The sequence below is a fragment of the Centroberyx gerrardi genome, chromosome 3 (assembly GCF_048128805.1).
Source record: "Centroberyx gerrardi isolate f3 chromosome 3, fCenGer3.hap1.cur.20231027, whole genome shotgun sequence".
NCBI classification, from domain to species: Eukaryota; Metazoa; Chordata; class Actinopteri; order Beryciformes; family Berycidae; genus Centroberyx; species Centroberyx gerrardi.
Window position 1 is genome coordinate 30,069,142 of NC_135999.1, and position 18,180 is coordinate 30,087,321.

Sequence of the window (18,180 nt, forward strand, 5' to 3'; positions counted from 1 at the left end):
AAATTCCTTTAGTGTCAGCAGCTCTTTAAGGCAGAGAGACACCACACCTGTTCAATGGTAGAGAAACTGATAGATTACTAAACTTAAATGAAGAATTAACTTACAAAAAGTATTATTGAACAATTAAATGAATAAATAAAATGTGCAAAGAAACAAAAATTTCATTGCAGGTTTTACAGTTTTTCTGTAGCTGTGGTCAGAGGAACTTCCATCAAATCAGAGATGAACGAAACTGAGTGACCGATATCTGATATTTAATAACCTTAAATTAAGTTAAGAAAATTCAAAACGCAAATAAAAAGTCTGAGTGGTTTCCCCGGTCTAGTCCAGCGGGCTTTGGAAAATGAGTCTGACGAAGCCGGAGTCTCCGGCCAGCTGCTGGACGCAGAAGGGGCAGGCGGCGTGGAAGGTGTGCGTGCCGTGCGGCAGCGGGATCTGGCTCCAGAACGCCGCCGTCTTCTCCGAGCAGACGTGACCGCAGGGGACGAAGGCGTGGGTGGGGGGCGCCGCGTCCACGTAGAAGCCCGCCTCGCAGCCCAGCCACAGCGGCACGTAGGGGCCCCGCGTCCGGCACATGGGGCACTCGCGCTCCCGACCCTCCGCCTCGCCGCCGTAGCGCCCCCCCCAGGCGTGGTAGCCGTGCACGTGGCCGCAGCGCAGGTACGCCCACGGCTGCCTGTCGTCCGGGACCTCCTTGCGGCGCAGGCTGGGGAAGGCCAGGGTGTTGAAGCCCACGGGACACTGGGGCCGCCCGGCGTTCAGCTCCTGCCGCAGCGCCTCCAGGTGTTTGACGGTGGGAGTGCGCGCCAGGCCCTCCGCCGTCCGCCACAGCAGGGTGGCGCCGCACAGGTCGATCAGAGAGCCGTCCACCAGCTGCTGAGACTCAGCGTCCACCTGCAGGGAAACATGAGCAGAGATGGAGCCAAAGGAACACAGTCAGACCCAAGAGCCAGACCAAACGGCATCAGGATGGTATCATTTACTTTACACATGCAAAACCTTGGGAGAAATCTTGAGCACTTAAAGTGCGGCAAGAAGCAGCCGCTCACCTAACCCTAACCCTTAAAGTTTTTCTTATTTAACCTCCATGACCAAAGCCTTTCCCTAACCTTAACCAAGCTGGGTAAGTTGCCTAACCATAACCTTAACACTTCCCTTACCTTAACCAAGCTGGGTAAGTTGCCTTACCATAACCATAACCTTAACCCAAACCTTAAAGTCAAGATGAAATGAAAAATGCCTTTTTAACCCTTTTAGATCACATCCCCGGTCATATTGTGCACCTATTTAACAATATATGCCAAAAAAAATACAAAAAATCAATTTCTTTGTGTTCTTATATCAAAATTCAATCATGTTTTCTTCCTGTAAAACAAAATATGCCGTGTGCTTACGTAAGCATGCCCATAACCAATTTCAACCAATAATATCATGACATCCACCCATCAATCAATCTTCAACTTTTAGCGCACAGAGCTAAGAGGCTAAGATTCATTAGTTAGCTAGCTAGCAACAGCATGGTACTTCAGAGTGTCTTCGGGTGTTATGACACACCCACTTTTCAACGTTCAAATCAAATTCCTCCCAACGTTATGTCCCGCCTGTCTTTCCTGTTTCACTCGGAAATACGTCACGATACGGAAGTTAGATACTCTCGAAATGCCGTTTCATCTCGACTTTAAGTTGACTGTAAGTTTTAGTTGCCTAAACTCAACCGTTAGCCAATCTTTAGCTGAAAATGTTGTGTCCAATTCGTGTTTTTGTTGCGGAATCCAATTAATGGTGGAGGAATTCACATAATTCATGTTCACAGCACGTAAATTTGCATTTCAGGGTTTGTGCTCATTTCACAAATTTTTAGGAGATCATGTTGCTCCAGCATACTGAAAACAAGTATATGTGAAAAATAGATGCTAAAACATTCCATGTTGTTAAAATCAGCTTTGAACGTCTCAAACTTTAAACTCAATGTCAAAAATCCACTATTTGTCCAAATGATGAAGCACTCTGCGACCCTGTGGTGTCTCTAGCATGCCAAGACCAGATTTCAAAATAAGACTGATATGTGGATAAAACATACAAGGCCACAATGCTGAATCGTTCAACGCTATTTATTGGTTTTGTTTGGTGTGTTCTATCTGCGTGTGTGACAGTGTGTGTGTGTGTGTGTGTAGGGCACCCACCATCTTGCCCCGCTGCTGAGCTGATCTGGTTTCCCGGAGAGTGAAGACGTTTCCACAGACTGAGATTTCCCTCCACAGGCCGGGTCTGGAGTCCTGGGTGAAGCCGTGGCGCAGGTGCATCACCAGGACGCCGTTGGTGGTCAGTCCGTCCATCTGCCCGTCCTGCGTCCGCCACTTCGCTGCCTTCTCCTGCGGGGGGGGGTGGGGGTGGGGGGGGGGTGGGGGGGGAGTAGACATGTTTAGTCTCTCCACACCAAAAGACGACTTCATCTTTAATTACAGAGGGCAGTGGATCCCTGCTCACCCCCAGGAAGATGTTCTTGGAGGAGTCGAAGCCGGCGGCGTAGATCCGTGCGCTGTAAGGCGGGTTCCTCTGGCAGATGATGCGGCAGGCGAAGCGGGAGATGGTGCTCTGGACCGTCTGGCCGTCGGCGTGGCCCTGACCGCCGGGCAGCGTGTCCGTCACCACGAAGTCGATGGGATTCTCTGTAGAGCGGCCAATCTGTATCGACACACATTAACAGTCAGGTTTAGGATTAGGGTTTTAACTGCTGCAGAGAGACTTACAGTGAGGAGCAGGAAGGGGTTCAGGTGCTCAAGGACAATTTGACACACAACTAACATGCTAAACCTCTAGGGCATCCTGCCATACAAAAAGCAGTAAGAAAACTAGAAAGATGGCACTCAGTAGAGTTCATACCTCGGCCAACGCTAGCAATTGCCAAGATCTGCCATTTCCACATGCTGGATAGTTGACCAAATTAAACTTTTGTTAATTCTTTCTATACTGTATATTTGGCAAAGAAAGTGCATTAAACGTCAACTTTTAAATGTGACACATTTTCAAACGAGCAGCAATTGTAGAGCAGCAGTTTCAGATGGTTCATGCACAAGGACTTGGGCAACAGATTGTGTGAATCCATTCGGAAGTTACATGCCATTTTATGAGAGGCCACGCCCACCACCACGCCCCCCTTTGGTCAATCGGTGTGACCAAACTTTCCACAAAGTTTCATGCAAATCTGTTCATAACGTTTGGAGTTATCCTGCTAACGGACAAACAAACAAACAGTCAAACAGATGGAAAACAAAACCCCGTCCAGCTCTGTTGGCGGAGGGAATGAAGAACAGTGAAGCTAAACGTTCAGAAACACGGTGAACATCAGCGTCAGATCGGCTGCATTCTCCGTCTGTTTCTTCCTCGCCTGTGGAGGATTCACTCTGCCGGTTACCTCAGCCTCAGGATAGATGACATCATCAAGATGAGTGACAGGTGTTGGGGCGGGGCTAACAACACATTCCCTGTCTCAAGGAGAAACTCTGCAGATTGTAACTTTATCCCTTGAGCTGTTTAGGGCACATGATGGGATGTGGCAGTCTGCTGTCTGCCCCTTTTGCATGCAGGTTTTTGTTCTGCCTGTCTTCACCCATGCTTGCCCTGCTTCAGAGTTGCACACTCCCAGTTAACACTGGGAACTTCCCAGTACAACCACAGTCTTCTACTGTCGGCCAGTGAGCAGCTGCACTGGAGCGGTTGGAGGTTCGGTGCCTTGCTCAAGGGCGTCTTGGCAGGAGTTGTTGAGGGAGAGGAGAGCGATAATCAATCATTTTCCACCCGCTTTTTTCCAAGCCAATTAAAACTAGTGACTTTCTGATCTCAAGCCCCACAGACCCATAGACCCCCCCACACACACACACACACACACACACACACACACACACTTATAACTATCACTTACAGACCCAGCATGTTAGTAATTGTGGGTCTGGCAGCACCCGGCCTGTTGATGCCTTTACTGTAAGTCCTAACTGACAACACTAAGAGGCTTGCTGTTGTCACGATGATAATTACTTCTTGGCTTCATGAAAAGACTGACTATGCATCACTTGGGGAAAAGCTATTAGGGTTTGGCGAGGCGATGCAGACGGCGCGAGGAGAGGAGATGTGAGGAGGGTTTCAGTGTGACGGATGGTGTGTGTCTGTCTGGGCTCCATTCGCAGTGATAAACTGTTGTCTCTGTTCAAAACAGGCCGAATTTGATTTTGTCAGGACATTTTCTTTTACCATAATCATGATAAAAAATGCCTGCTCAGCTATTATTGATATACTCACATTCTTTCAAATTAGCTGTCTAATCTAATTCTGCTAATCCCTGTGTTGTCCCATCTGGCACCTGGCCAGACTAAAACCACAGAACTTGAATGGATAGAACGGTTCTTCCACTGTTTGCCATGGTAATTTAGCTACAGCATAAAATGGTGATTATGGAATTTTAAGGGTTAGTTGCTATGGTGACAACACAAGTCTGGACATTAAAGCTGTAAAGTCTGTCACATTTGCTTGAGAACTGAGCAGATGAGTCTGTTAGCAAACTGTCAGAACTCAACTGAAAGCTAACGTTAGCGACAAGGCTAACGTAGCTTCATCACAGACTGTACTTCTCTCTCTAGCTCTTCTAGTCAACATTAGCATGTTAGCAATCCATGGCAGCAAGGAGACAGAGAAGCTGCTTTGGTTCTTGCTGTAAAACCTCTCAGCTCAGTGACTTGCTGTAAGTCAGTTACAGGTCACACAAAAATGGCTGCCACTCTAACCGTCCCGGAACATTGATTTGAATGGCAATAGAGAGCCTAAGTCCCTCCCCTTCCGGTGGACCACCATGGGACCTTATTTCGGAAAAAATATGTACGGTAGTCAACGGCGAGAGACAAATAATTGTTTGATCTCGTTTGAATTGTGCCATGAATTACACATATGATGTTTTGTCAATTTAAAAGATAATTTTGCATGTCAAGAAAGTCGCAGTTTGTCGTAAAACTGTTGAAGTTATAGACTGTGAAAATACGTAATTAGAAAGACTACACACCCAAAAGTGGCGTAAGTGACGTCATAACTTCCTCTCTCCACAAGCTACCCAGAGCCGCTGAAGCTAAGTCCCTCTCAGATAGCAGGAGTATTACACACAACCTAGAAGGTAGACAGTAAGAACGGATTTAAACTGGTTTAGGATAGTTTTAGTACAGTGGGGGCTAACGTTAACGTGATGTCTGTGTGTTTCCTATGTTGGTGTTGGTGACGTATATTGTGCGAGACGAGAGATGTAGTTCACTGAGCGGTTTCACACAAAACTAAACGTTACTTTACTGTTTTACGACAAACTGCGACTTTCTTGACTTGCAAAATTATCTTTTAAATTGACAAAACATCATATGTGTAATTCATGGCACAATTCAAATGGGATCAAACAATTATTTGTCTCTCACTGTTGACTACCGTACATATTTTTTCCGAAATAAGGTCCCATGTGGGACAGCGGAAGGGGCGGGACTTAGGCTCTCTATGACCATTCTATCCATTCAAGTTCTGTGGCTAAAACCAACCATGAATGGTATTATTTGAAGATCTGCCTGGTTTGACACTGCGTATCTTTCACAGAGGTGTAGTTTATGGCCTACAGACCTGGAACATGTCTGTGCTGCTGTCGTGTGTGTACTCCACCACCACCGTCTGGGCCCGGGACAGAGTGTACGAGATGCTGTGCTGCTCCTTGTTGCTGATAGCCTGCAGGAACAGAGGAGAGAGGCAGTGTGTTAGCATCTTCTCAGGGATGACAAACAGAATATTTTTTAATTGGCCAAGCATTTTTGAAATTATGCAATGGGGTTTTATGTCTACAAATATTTCTCGGAGGCAGAAATAATCTGATTGGTTGAGCTAAACCTCAGTGGGCGGAGCCAAAGAACCACAGTTTTTTTTTCTTTTTACATTAGACTGAAGCTCAGTGAAAAAGGCAAGAGGTAAGAGAGGAGGAAGCTAATATTATGAAGCCTAGCGCTCTGCTGCTAACTGAAAAAATACAATCTACCATACTAAATTATCTAGGTTAGCTAGTTAGCTAGCTGACCTTCAAGTTCAAACTAGCCATACTAGCCTATAGCTAGTTAGCTAGCTGCTGACCTTCAACGTCATGAATGTCATGGTCATGAATGTCATGGTCATGAATGACTAAAACAAAAAAAAAAAGTCATTGACCAGAACCTTCTTTGTCATTCAAGTTTGCCAGTTGGCTAACTTGCACTCCAAACTGTGGTTCTTTGGCTCCGCCCGCTGAGGTTTAACTCAACCAATGAGATTATTTCTGCCTGTGAGAAATGTTTGATTGACTAAACCTCCGGTGTGTGTGCAGCTGCCTCACCTTGGCAGCCTGCGGTGTGCAGGATGTGTGGACCATACTGGGCTTCACCCCGTTGGCCTTGGCTCTGCGGCTCAGAGCGAAGCGGCTTTTCCGCCTCCCCTTGTCCCCGCTGGGCAGAGAGCCGTTACACCTGAGAGAGAACATGGAATATTTCTTATAACAGTCATAAGATCCACACAGGCCCAAGAAGCACAATCACTAGTGTCTGTGAGGCGTCTGTTTTTGTGGTATTTACATCCAAAACCACTTGAACGCATACAGTCAGACTTCTGAACCCATAAGTATGAACTACCGAGGAGAACTTGAAGGCAGCATCATTCACTTTCCCTGCCCAGACTTTCACAGCCATTCCAGAGGGATTCAATGACATTTCCAGGGCATCCGCAGGCTTCAGAAAGCCAACTTCAAAGGGGACTCCCACCCATTTTCAGTAGTAAAATGTTTTTCTCTTCCCCTCCGGCAGTACTGAGATCAGATCAAAAAGTTCAAATCAGTTCCAGAGGCAGAATATTGCCAGGCCCAGCTGGGTCAGGTCACATGAACAGCTTACGTACCTCAGATGCTAATTTTAGCACGCAATGTCAATGGGAGTTTGGATGTAAGATGTGTACCTGGTGATTTGAAAGAATACTGGGAGATTATTTGAGTGTCTCCATCCAAATGAGCCAAAACGTTCTGAAGTGAAACTGAAGTGAACTGCTTTGTAAAAGAAAAAGCCACCGTGTGTCGTATTTCACTGCTGTTCTGTCTATGAGTTTGTTGGGTTTTGTATTGGCTGTGGTGTTTCAGACAGGCAAGAATTTGACACTGTGGGATCAGTAATCCTTAAGACTGGTGTAATTACCGGTTGAGGGTCTCTGCAGACAGTTAAACTCCAGTTCTGGACACGATACGAAAGCAAAAAGAAAACACGTGAAACCACAACAGCCATAACTTCCCTGCCGCCCCTCTACCTCTCTGCACCACAGTCTCTCTCTTCTGTCTGCAGTGAACGGCCTTCAGTCAGGAGTCAGCTGCACTCTTCACTTTATTCTCCCTGTGGTTCAGCTTCTCAATGCATTTAACTGGATTTAGGTTGACTTAAGCTGCTCCCAAACAAAAACCACTGGATTTAATTTCATATATGAAATACTCTCTACACCACAACCATTCTCTTTTGTCTTTAAGTTATGATCTGCGTCATGTTTTGCTATTTTCTAGGGCCAATTGTTATAACAAAAAAATTCTTCATCCTATATCCAGTTGATGAAAGCTTTTCCATTGTCTGTTCTAAACAGCCGGTGTCTGGTAGCTCTTTACATTTCCAGTTTATTTGGAATAAGCAGAAGAAGAAGAACTGGGTAGTTAGCATGAGCAGTGATAGCCACCATGGCTGAACAGACAAAGAAAAGAGAAACTCAAACTGCAGCAACAGAAAATCCAAGCTCCGCCCACACTGTTTGATTGACAGGTGATCTGTGGGAAGAGCAGTGCAGAAACACCACAGTGAGGCTGAGGGACAAAGAAAAAAAACAAAAACGAGGATCTCTAGGATTACCACTTTAAGTGAATACTAATACTACATATTTCCTTCAACCCCACAGATTCAGATCCCTTGAAAGCAGCAGTAGCATCTCTCCTGTCCTCACTGAGAACACCCAATATCCTCCATTCTCCCAGGCCTGGGAGTTACTGTCAGCCAATCGGGCGGCTCGGTGGTTCAGTGGTTAGTACTGTCGCCTAATGCTAAAAGGCCGTGGGTTCGAATCTCCGCACTGTGTGTAGTATGATGTATGTCAGTGGTTCTCAACCCCTTAAAACGATACGATGCCTACTTGCGACCATCCATCACAGACTACACATGCAGAGTGGTGAACAGTTCAAACAAACAAACAATGACCTTTTAAGTTTGTTTTATTTGAGTCATTATCAGAGGAGGCCGAGAGGCTGGAAATATTCAGTATTTCACAAGAAAAAAGCCAAAAAATTGAGAATAATTGAGACAAACATGATAATGAATTTGTATAATGAAAATAGATATTTTTTTCCTATCCCATAAATAATCTCACGACTCCCTGGGGGGTCCTGACCCCCAAGTTGAGAACCACCGGTATATGATTTAGTATGTATATAATGTATATGTATGTATATATGATGTAGTATGGTGTATATAGTGCTGTATGTAAATGCCATTGAGGCATGCTTGTGATAAAGGACTATATAAATAAACATGACTAGACTAAATGTAACAGAGACTTTTCCGTTACCAAATCAGACCGTAATTATTGCTTATCGGTCATTTTGACACAAAACAATCAATCAACAATTGACTGTTCTGTCTCTGAGCATGTAAACTTCATTCATCAAATACAGTTTTAACTAAACTATATTTAATTGCCAATCATCATGAAGAACATTATTCCCATCCTGAGCCAGAGTAGATTCAAAAACAAAATCAGGACAACTGAATATTGTGGGAGCTTTAATTAAAAGTGAACCGGAGCCTCGGCCTCTGCTAAGCTGCAGGTTATCTTTGCTCCAGACTGTCTGCAGCAGAAAGGTCAAGCAAACACGTGAGTTCAGCTCAGAGCGAGCCGGATAATGCAAACTTCCTGCGTTTCAGAGAAAGTGTCTGCCACCTCCTCCTCTTCTCAGACAAACAGAGACCTTCCCCCTTCACTGAAAACACCCAAACTGCACGGCTCTTTAAAATGAAACCTTATGACCGGTGTAATTGCCGGTTGAGGGTCTCTGCAGACAGTTAAACTCCAGTTCTGGACACGATACGAAAGCAAAAGAAAACATGTGAAACCACAACAGCCATAACCTCCCTGCCGCCCCTCTACCTCTCTGCACCACAGTCTCTCTCTTCTGTCTCTCTTTTCTCCCTGTGGTTCAGCTTCTCAATGCATTTAACTGGATTTATGTTGACTTCAGCTGCTCCCAAACAAAAACCACTGGGTTGAATTTCATATGTGAAAACGCTGCAGGGCACTCAGCGCTAAAATGGAGGGATTTGTTTAACCTTATTTAACTGGACAGCCAGACTGTGTACAAATTCTTATTTAAAGTAAAGGGAGTTACTTGCTCGCTTACTTTAATTACACACATATTTTAGTTCTGCAAACATTTCTCGGAGGCAGAGCTGCTCCGGAGGCAGAAATAATCTTATCGGTGGAGTTAAACCGTGTCCTTCTACCCATAATCCCTTGCGCTTCAGGGTGGTTTCCTGTAGTTGGTTGGATTACGTTCTCACTCCTAACGAGCTGCACTGCAGTTCTCTCATTAGTTCTCTTTTTAGTTTTAGTTTTAGTTTAGTTTTAGTAGCTTTTACATAAGAATGTGTTATTACAGTCAAAGCTAATCTGCATTGCATATATGCATGCTTCAATTAAATTTTTATTTTATTATCGTATTTTATTATTACTATTAATATATTATTCTGGTTTTCATTATTGTGTTGTATCTATTTTTCTTCTTATTTTGTTAAGCACTCTGTATTGCAATCTTGCATGAAAGGTGCTATAAATAAAGTTTGAATGATTGATTGATTGATTGACTGAGAGTCGCATTTCCAGGCGTCTCGGTGCCATTATTTGGTGCCACTAGAGTTCAAAGGTCATTGTTCACTGTAAAAACTGACAGATTTGTCAATTTATTTTATCTTGTATCCAGACTTTTAGTGAAATCATCTCACTGCACTGGCAGATAATTTTACTGGTTTCAACAAATTAGACTTTCTTCCAGGAGAATGTAACTTGTTTCAGGGCATTTTCTTAGTAAAAGTGAAATTGCCTTGGAGAAAGTTTCTTGTTTCCAGATTTTCTTCATTGTTTTATGATGATTTCTTGAAAGAAGTCATATTGGCATGAATCAAGTGAAATTTATTGAAACCAGCAGATTATCTGCCAGTGCAGTGAGAGAATTTGACTAAAAATATCATGAAATAAGCTGATAGGTCTGGAAACAAGAGAAAATCACTTGACAAGTTGTCATTTTTTGCAGCGTTCTCACCTGGACAAACCAACCAACTGCAGCAGGAAACTCTGCAGAGTTCAGATAAACCGATCAGAACATGCTGGGTGTGAACGCAGCCTTACTGTGTGTGTTTTAAAGAGACAGAGGAGACAGAGAGCTGTTGACCACAGGTGGAAGAACGAACATCTCACCCCAGCACAATGAGCTCTCCGTACTTCACCGGCCCTTTGGTGGAGGCGGGGGAGGTGGAGATGTTCTCCTGGTCGGGGGAAAACATCGCTGCAGCAGGAGGGAGGAGGGAGGACTGTCCCGCCGTCTGACGTTCCTCTGTCTCCTTCCTCACAGTCTCTCCATCGCTGCAGCCGTTACACCACACAGAACCTGCAGATGTAATGAAGACGAACACATGAAGTTTAATCATCTCTATACAAGTGTTCAGTCTGTATGATTGGAGTGACTGAAACTATGTTAACTTTCAAAAATCCACCTGTTAAACACCAAAACACCATAGTACTTTCTTTCTTTCTTTTTTTTCCTATATATATTTTTTTTATTTCCACAGATATTGTAACACATGAGCCGGCGTAAAAAAAAAAAAGAAATCAATAAAATGCATAGGAATATGCAAAAAGAAACTACCTGGCTATGGGCGCATGTAGATGGTAAACAATAAAACAATCAAGCAACAGAGGAGAGAGAAAGAAAAATAAATAAATTAGTAAATAAACAAGGACAAAAAATACATAAATAAATAAAATAAAATACAACACCATGTACTTTCTAACCCCAAAAAGGTTCTTTCTAAAAAAAAAAAATAACACACACAGGCGTAAAGTAACATTCAAAGATCATGAAGATGTGGAAAACTAAATTTTGATTACAAAAAGTCAGAGAGAACCTCATGTTTCCAAGCTCACGATTCGTCTATTTTCAGGAAATTGTTGCTTGAAATTCATCACTCAGTAGTTTAAAGATCTAGATGATTCAATCCTCAACAAAGTTAGTGTTTGGCAGGCAAAGATCTTCAAATCACGACATCAACAAGGACCAGGATGGAGAGAAGTCTGTGGACGTTTTGTGTTATCCTCAATTGTTTAGAGACACATGGCAACACAAATTGTCATGTGGTTTTTAAAGTTTAGTTAGTTTAAACTAAACTAAAATCATGAGTACAAATGGGTTTTTTTTCAATTCAATTCGATTTCAATTCAATACTTTAGTACTGAGTTGATTGGAAACTAGTGCAGTGCAGCTCAGGGTGCCATACAACACAGTCCTGACACACAGGATCCACATTCATACAAAGGGATAAAAAAAAAAAAAGGACTCAATAAAAAACAGTAAGTTAAAAAGATAAAATTAGTGAGTTAGGATGTAACAGAGCTGCAAATTGCCTGCAAAAAAAAAAGTGCAATCGTATTTAATAAAAAGTACAAGACAAAAGGATAAAGTAGGTTTCAATAATACATACACACCTAGAACAGAGCTGTAAAGTGCACATGTGTGATAGGCTTAAGAGTCCTGAATGAGTTTCACTTCACTGTACTGTTGTGACAGCAGACGTCACTACTTTATTCAGATGGTGGATATTTCATTTTGTCATAAAAACACACACAAAGGCTCAGAAACACACCAACATTCATTACTACAGTACACCCACACAGGCTTTATACTGGGAACAGTGGAGGACAATGTGTTTCCCTCCAGTCACTCACGCCAACACACTGAATGGGGCTGTTAGAGTAAAATAGGGCCGTGACGGGGTGAATCATTTACCAATACACTGGATCTGATGTTATAATCCTTTGTGCCATAAAGTAGGGCGAGCATTCATACAGAAGCCCAGTTCAGATGTTAAAACAGTGACGTCCCAACCCACAACACCAGGCTGCATCATCATGAATCTACCAGTTACACAACCGGCTGCAGTGATGAATTCTGCACCGCTGTGGTTGATTTTATCAGAGGTGTGACCAAGTCAACTCTGCTCCAGTCCCAAGTCAGTCTCAAGCCTTGAGGCACAAGTCTCGATCAAATCTCAAGTCTAAATGTAGATTACCAAGTCAAGTCCATGTCATTAATGTCAAGTCTCAAGTCTAAATGTAGAACAGCAAGTCAAGTCAGAACAAATCAAGAGTCCAGTATCAATTTAATATCTTAAAGAAAACTAAATATCTAGGACTTTTCAATGCAATATGGTTTTAATAGGATAAAAACTTGGTAAGAGCATCATGAGTTTGATTTCTATAATCAGTTTCAACTTCAATAAATTCAATCATTCCATACAAATTCAGAAAACAGAATTTAAATTCAGTCGTCTGCTGGAACAAATCTCATCACTTTCAATCTAAGTCATTTCCACAAACACAAGATCTCAAGATCTCAAGTCAAGACTTTAGAAACCTTTTCAAGTCGTCAAAGTACAAGTCAGAGTCAAGTCCCAAGTCACCAGAACCCAAGTCAAGTCAAGTCTCAAGTCTTCTCTTCATGCATCAAGTCTCAACCAATTCAAATTGTGACTTGAGTCCCCACTTCTGAGGCTACATCATCACAAATCTATGAGTTACGCAGCTGGAGAATGGGTCAAAAGGAAGGAAAACCACGTGACATCATCGGGTTCAAAACTGCTAGGAGTCCAGGAAGCCTGTTTGAGAAAGCATGGATGAAGTGCCTTACTCAGCGACTCGTTCACTCGCTCAACCCCGCTTAGACTCACTGTTAGCAGCAAGAGGCAGTGGAGCTCGCAAAATCGCCGAACTTATCCTTTATATGACACTGAAGATCAGCCACAGAAATAAGGGAAAATACATACAGAGCAATGACATAACATGAGAACAAAGTTAAAACCCAACCTGTTCTCCTTCAGCGCCGACACAAAGCAGTCATGACTTGCTGTGTGACTTGGTTTCCTATTTATAGGCCACAGAGCGACTTCCCACAGTAACCAACTTACACTTTCCATCAAACGAAAGCAACACTTTTCTCTCCTTTCTCTCCTCACAGATCTGTTTGAACATCTGTCTGCAGGTTTAATCAGGAAATCCCATCTGGTTTCTTTCTTCTGGTTTCTCTCTGCCTGCCTCTGATCTTCTTCATTCTCACCCGTTTCTCCACAGAAGTGTGAGCGGTGTGAAAATTGCGTCAGCTGCAGGTGTATATTAGATGAACTCGTGCTGGGTGTTAACTTCACACTGGGAAATATATAAATGACTCTTGGTTAGGTTTTGATTTCTATTGCTGTGATCCTTACAACTGAAATAAAGCTGGAACAGCAGAACTTCAAACCCTTGATTCTCCCCTGGTTCATGTTTTTGGATCATTTCATATTTGATCAGGAAAAAAAACAGTCTAGTCTAGTCGAGTCTTTCCATATTCTGGATGGCGATTGTCTAATGAAAACCTTGTAACTCCAGTTTTGGTGATTTTCCAATTTTGACTTAAATTGAAGGATTCCTCTGTGGGCCGACGAAGTTCTGTGATTCTTCGGTTTCTGAAACTCTTTCAAAACCCAGCGGATAAACTCAGAAATGCATCATGGTCAGGCTAAAAATAAGGCTGTTTTTCTTAGTTCCTGAAAGGTAACATTATGGAGATACAAGGTTTTTCACCCAGCAACAGAAATCACAGGTGTGACCAAGTCAACTTTGCTCAAGTCCCATGTCAGTCTCAAGTCTTGAGGCACAAGTCTCAAGTCAAGTCTCAAGTCTAAATGTAGAACAGCAAGTCAAGTCAGAACAAATCAAGAGTCCAGTATCAATTTAATATCTTAAAGAAAACTAAATATCTAGGACTTTTCAATGCAATATGGTTTTAATAGGATAAAAACTTGGTAAGAGCATCATGAGTTTGATTTCTATAATTGAGTCTGACTTGAGTCCAAGTCATGTGACTCGAGTCCCCACCTCTGACAGAAATATATTTTTTAACACTTTTAAAGGGAAGGTTTACTGAACATCAGGCTCTTTTCAACATAAAGGTTCAAACTTCCACTCTTTCAGCAGCCAATCAGAGCGTCAGAACACAACAGGACATAAAACTGTACCAGGATCTGTCTGAAGCTGCTGATCGTTCCCCATCCTGGAGATACAGCACTTTACATCTAGTATATTAATATATTAATCCAGTATGTTAATAAATAATAAGAGGCTGTGGAGCAGAATTGACTTCATCTGAATGTGTGAAGCAGCAGCTGAGGCAGAATCCAACTGTCAGAAGCGGTAAAATTAAATTAAACATTATTTATCATTTATTATCGCATTTATTATTAATTATTATCAAAATGTATTATTTATCTCTTGAATCCCCTGAAAAAGATAATTTGATGAGTTGAATTAGAATGGGGAATGTCCAGATCTGGATGTTCGACACCAGAGGCCGGAATTCTACTTTGGGTAAAATAAAAAATAAAAATAAATGCAACTTTAGAAAGGCCAAACCACGGTGATTTGACAGCTGTTTTGAATTTTGAAATATATTGAAATATTTCAGCTTTCAAAATGTTCGTCGATGAGTTTTCCTACCTTTTTCCTAACTTTCTGTACAAAACATTTCTGTTTTCAAAATCACACAAGGAAACTTTCATTTTAACTATATTTCTAGAGTAAAAGAATAAATCTGAAATATTGCCTGACAAGCTCAATGATATACAAGAGAGTTAACCCATCTAAACTCAGCTGACTTACTTTTTGTGGTGTAAATTCATAGTATACATTGATAAAAATGACATGAAGATAGATGTTTTTAAGAATTTAAAACAAATTTTGAGAATATACATTTTTCTGTTGGTAATTGTCTGTCTACATACAAGTAGATGGGTGCACGGTGGCGCAGTGGTAGGGCTGTCGCCTCACAGCACAGTGCTGTTTGCACTGGGGATATGTTATCCCCATGCCTTCGGTGCCTAGTGCCCAGGTGGGCTATCTTGTTGTAATGAGATACTGAGCCGATTTTTTTCCCCCACCGTGGCATCAATATGCTGCCGTACCAAACATTTCAATTTATTTTTATACTTCTAAATGAATGTTAATCCATAAAAGTTACATACTGCACCTTTAAGAACATTATTCTGATCCTGAACCATAGTGTATTTGAAAACTGAATAATATGGCATCTTTAAGTACTTGGTTAACAAAATGATAAAGTTTTTGCAGATGGAAAACAATTTAGTAGATATCAAACAAGTAACTTCAGCTGATGATGAAATGGATTTAGCATTAAGACTTCTGCAACTATTCCTGACTCGACCGCCACAATGAAATCGGAAGAGAGACTATGAACTGATGTCACACACAATACGTCAGACGCTACTGATCGGATTTTGACGACATTTTTCAGATGACATTGATTGGCCTAACGGGGGCGCTACAACGCTTGTTTACTTGTTACTGATTGGCCCTGGGGGTCTGCTTGCATCATGTTTACTTGTCCTTTGGCTTGGTGATGTTCAGCTGCTGCCATGTGATTGGTCTAGATCTCCCTCTGAACAGACAACAGCACTCTGTATCTGCCGGCTCCGCCTGCAGCCTCACAACAATCCCATAATTATACACACAGACAAAGACTTCTCACAGAAGAGCCAGGGTCAAACTGAAAGGAGACGTAAACACTCATCTCAGGCACGATCTATTCTTAGGGCCCAACTGGCTCAGAGACGACAGAAAGACAGTTTCACCTCTGAAGCATTTAGCCAACGCTCTGACTTCATAGGAAACATGGCTGCTCAGGGGATTAAAGGACAATTCCAGCGTGATTGGAGATTTTGCGAATTTTTTACGTTTTCCATCCCTTTAATGTTAATTGTGACTGTTTTTACATGCGTACACTACGATTAAAGATATTTTAAAATCAGTTTTGCCGAACCTCTCCGGCTCATTCACTCCCATTCAATTCCAAACAGCAGAGAAAACAACTGGACTCTAATTCAGTCGGTAAAGGTAATCCATCACTGTGAATGAGAGGCAAAATTGCATCAGAACGCTACTATCAGGCTGTGAACTTCTCACCGCTTCATATTAATGCGTCTTTATTCCTCTTTCTGCTTGTAAACAAACTGCAGTCACACTTCATTGGGACAGTCCTGTCAATCACAACCCGGTCAAGCCAACAGACAAACCGAAGCAAGACTCTTCTCCAGCTAAAGCTAGATTTTAACACATTACCACTTCAAATTGCCGTTCTCCTCCTGTCATATGTATTATTAATATTATATATTATTTAAAAATATTTACTTTGAAAAACAAAAATATCTAACTTTTTTAACTTTGTTTCTGATTGCTGTCTCTCTGTTTTGTGTTTGACGAGCCTGACACAAGCCAAAGAAAAATGTCCATGTTACTTGCAATAATGGACAATAGAGTTTTCTTGAATCTTGAATCTTGAAATATCTCCTAATGTGATCAGAGCTGAAAAAACATCTACAGTGATGCAAAACAGTGAGGAAACGCAGGAAAAGAGCAAAAACCAATCCAATCACACTGGAACTGTCTTTAAACCGTCCACCTGCTGCCTCGCAATTATTTTCCTGACATGTGACAGCGACTGTAAGCCGGATTTGAACCCGTGTCACTGTGACTACATGAATACATCTCCCCCCCCCCCCCCCCCCCCCCCCCCCCTCTAAGTCAGTGTAGATTTCGGTGGCGGTGGATCCAGGCAGGGCACTGCAGGCGGACAGAGAGCCTTTCACTGCCTGTAACAGGAGAGCAGAGTCTGCAGCACACAGACAGGGAGGACGACAACTTCTAAAGTGACTTCACTCCTCCGCAACAAACAGCCTTCTGTGCTGCGCTCCTCTCTCGTGACGGACACGTAACACCGAGTCACACTGCAGCTCAGAGACTCATGTGGGGGTTTATTTGGGGGGGGGGGTTTGGGGTTCGGGTCAGTTCTTCTAAACTACAGTAGAAAGAACGCACAGCCAGCGAGGTGCAGACATGAGGGTTTGAAATACTTTCACTCAGAGGTGTGACCAAGTTAACTTCGCTCGAGTCCCAAGTCAGTCTCAAGTCAGTCTCAAGTCTTAAGGCAAAAGTTTCAAGTCAAGTTCCAAGTCTAAATGTAGATTACCAAGTCAAGTCCATGTCATTAATGTCAAGTCCCAAGTCTAAATGTAGAACAGCAAGTCAAGTCAGAACAAATCAAGAGTCCAGTATCAATTTAATATCTTAAAGAAAACGAAATATCTAGGACTTTTCAAAGCAATATGGTTTTAATAGGATAAAAACTTGGTAAGAGCATCATGAGTTTGATTTCTATAATTAGGGTATTCTATAATCTATGTGGGACCTTTAACCGAAAAATAACCAACATTTCGGTGAATCACTCAGCATCACAAAATAACTCCTGGAACTGAACATCACAGATTGATGAGATCTAACAGTCTAAGAGCCGGACTGTCTGAAGGTGGACTTTCCTTTAAAGTGATGCTGCTTCCTTTCAGAAGTCGTTACTGGAGGTTAAGTTCATCAGGTAAGCAGTAGTGTCTCACACTCTTATATTGACCGGGTATCAGTGGGAAAATAGTTCCTCTCTTATAGCAACACAAACTTTATCAGCTACACAAAGTCCTTTTCAGTTTCCATGTCCAGCTTGTTGAAGTCGGACTTTATCTCCAGAGGGTTCAGCAGAGGTTAGGGGGGTTTGGTTTCTTTAATCAGACCAGAGGGTCTCTGAGCTGTGAGCAGCAGCCTCAGCACCAGGCTCCAGGAGGAGATTATCAGGTCAGAGTCTGACTCAATGACAACCATTCATACAGCAGAGAGTCGCTCTGCTAACACACTGAGAGAGAGCAGCAGAGACACAAGTTACTTTCAGGTGTTTTGCTTTTTTTAAATTAATTTGGAGTA

General features: G+C 42.4%; 1 protein-coding gene across 1 annotated transcript; it reads right to left on the bottom strand.

Moving 5' to 3' along the window:
• Nucleotides 1-321: 321 nt before the first annotated feature.
• On the bottom strand, nucleotides 322-10,613 carry LOC139925613 (E3 ubiquitin-protein ligase pellino homolog 1-like). Its single transcript, XM_071917069.2, has 6 exons — nucleotides 10,528-10,613; nucleotides 6,380-6,509; nucleotides 5,644-5,745; nucleotides 2,488-2,685; nucleotides 2,184-2,372; nucleotides 322-894 (listed from the first exon to the last, which is right to left on the bottom strand). Exons 1-6 carry the CDS (start codon nucleotides 10,611-10,613, stop codon nucleotides 322-324), a joined length of 1,278 nt encoding a protein of 425 aa, XP_071773170.1.
• Between the last annotated feature and the right edge of the window lie 7,567 nt (nucleotides 10,614-18,180).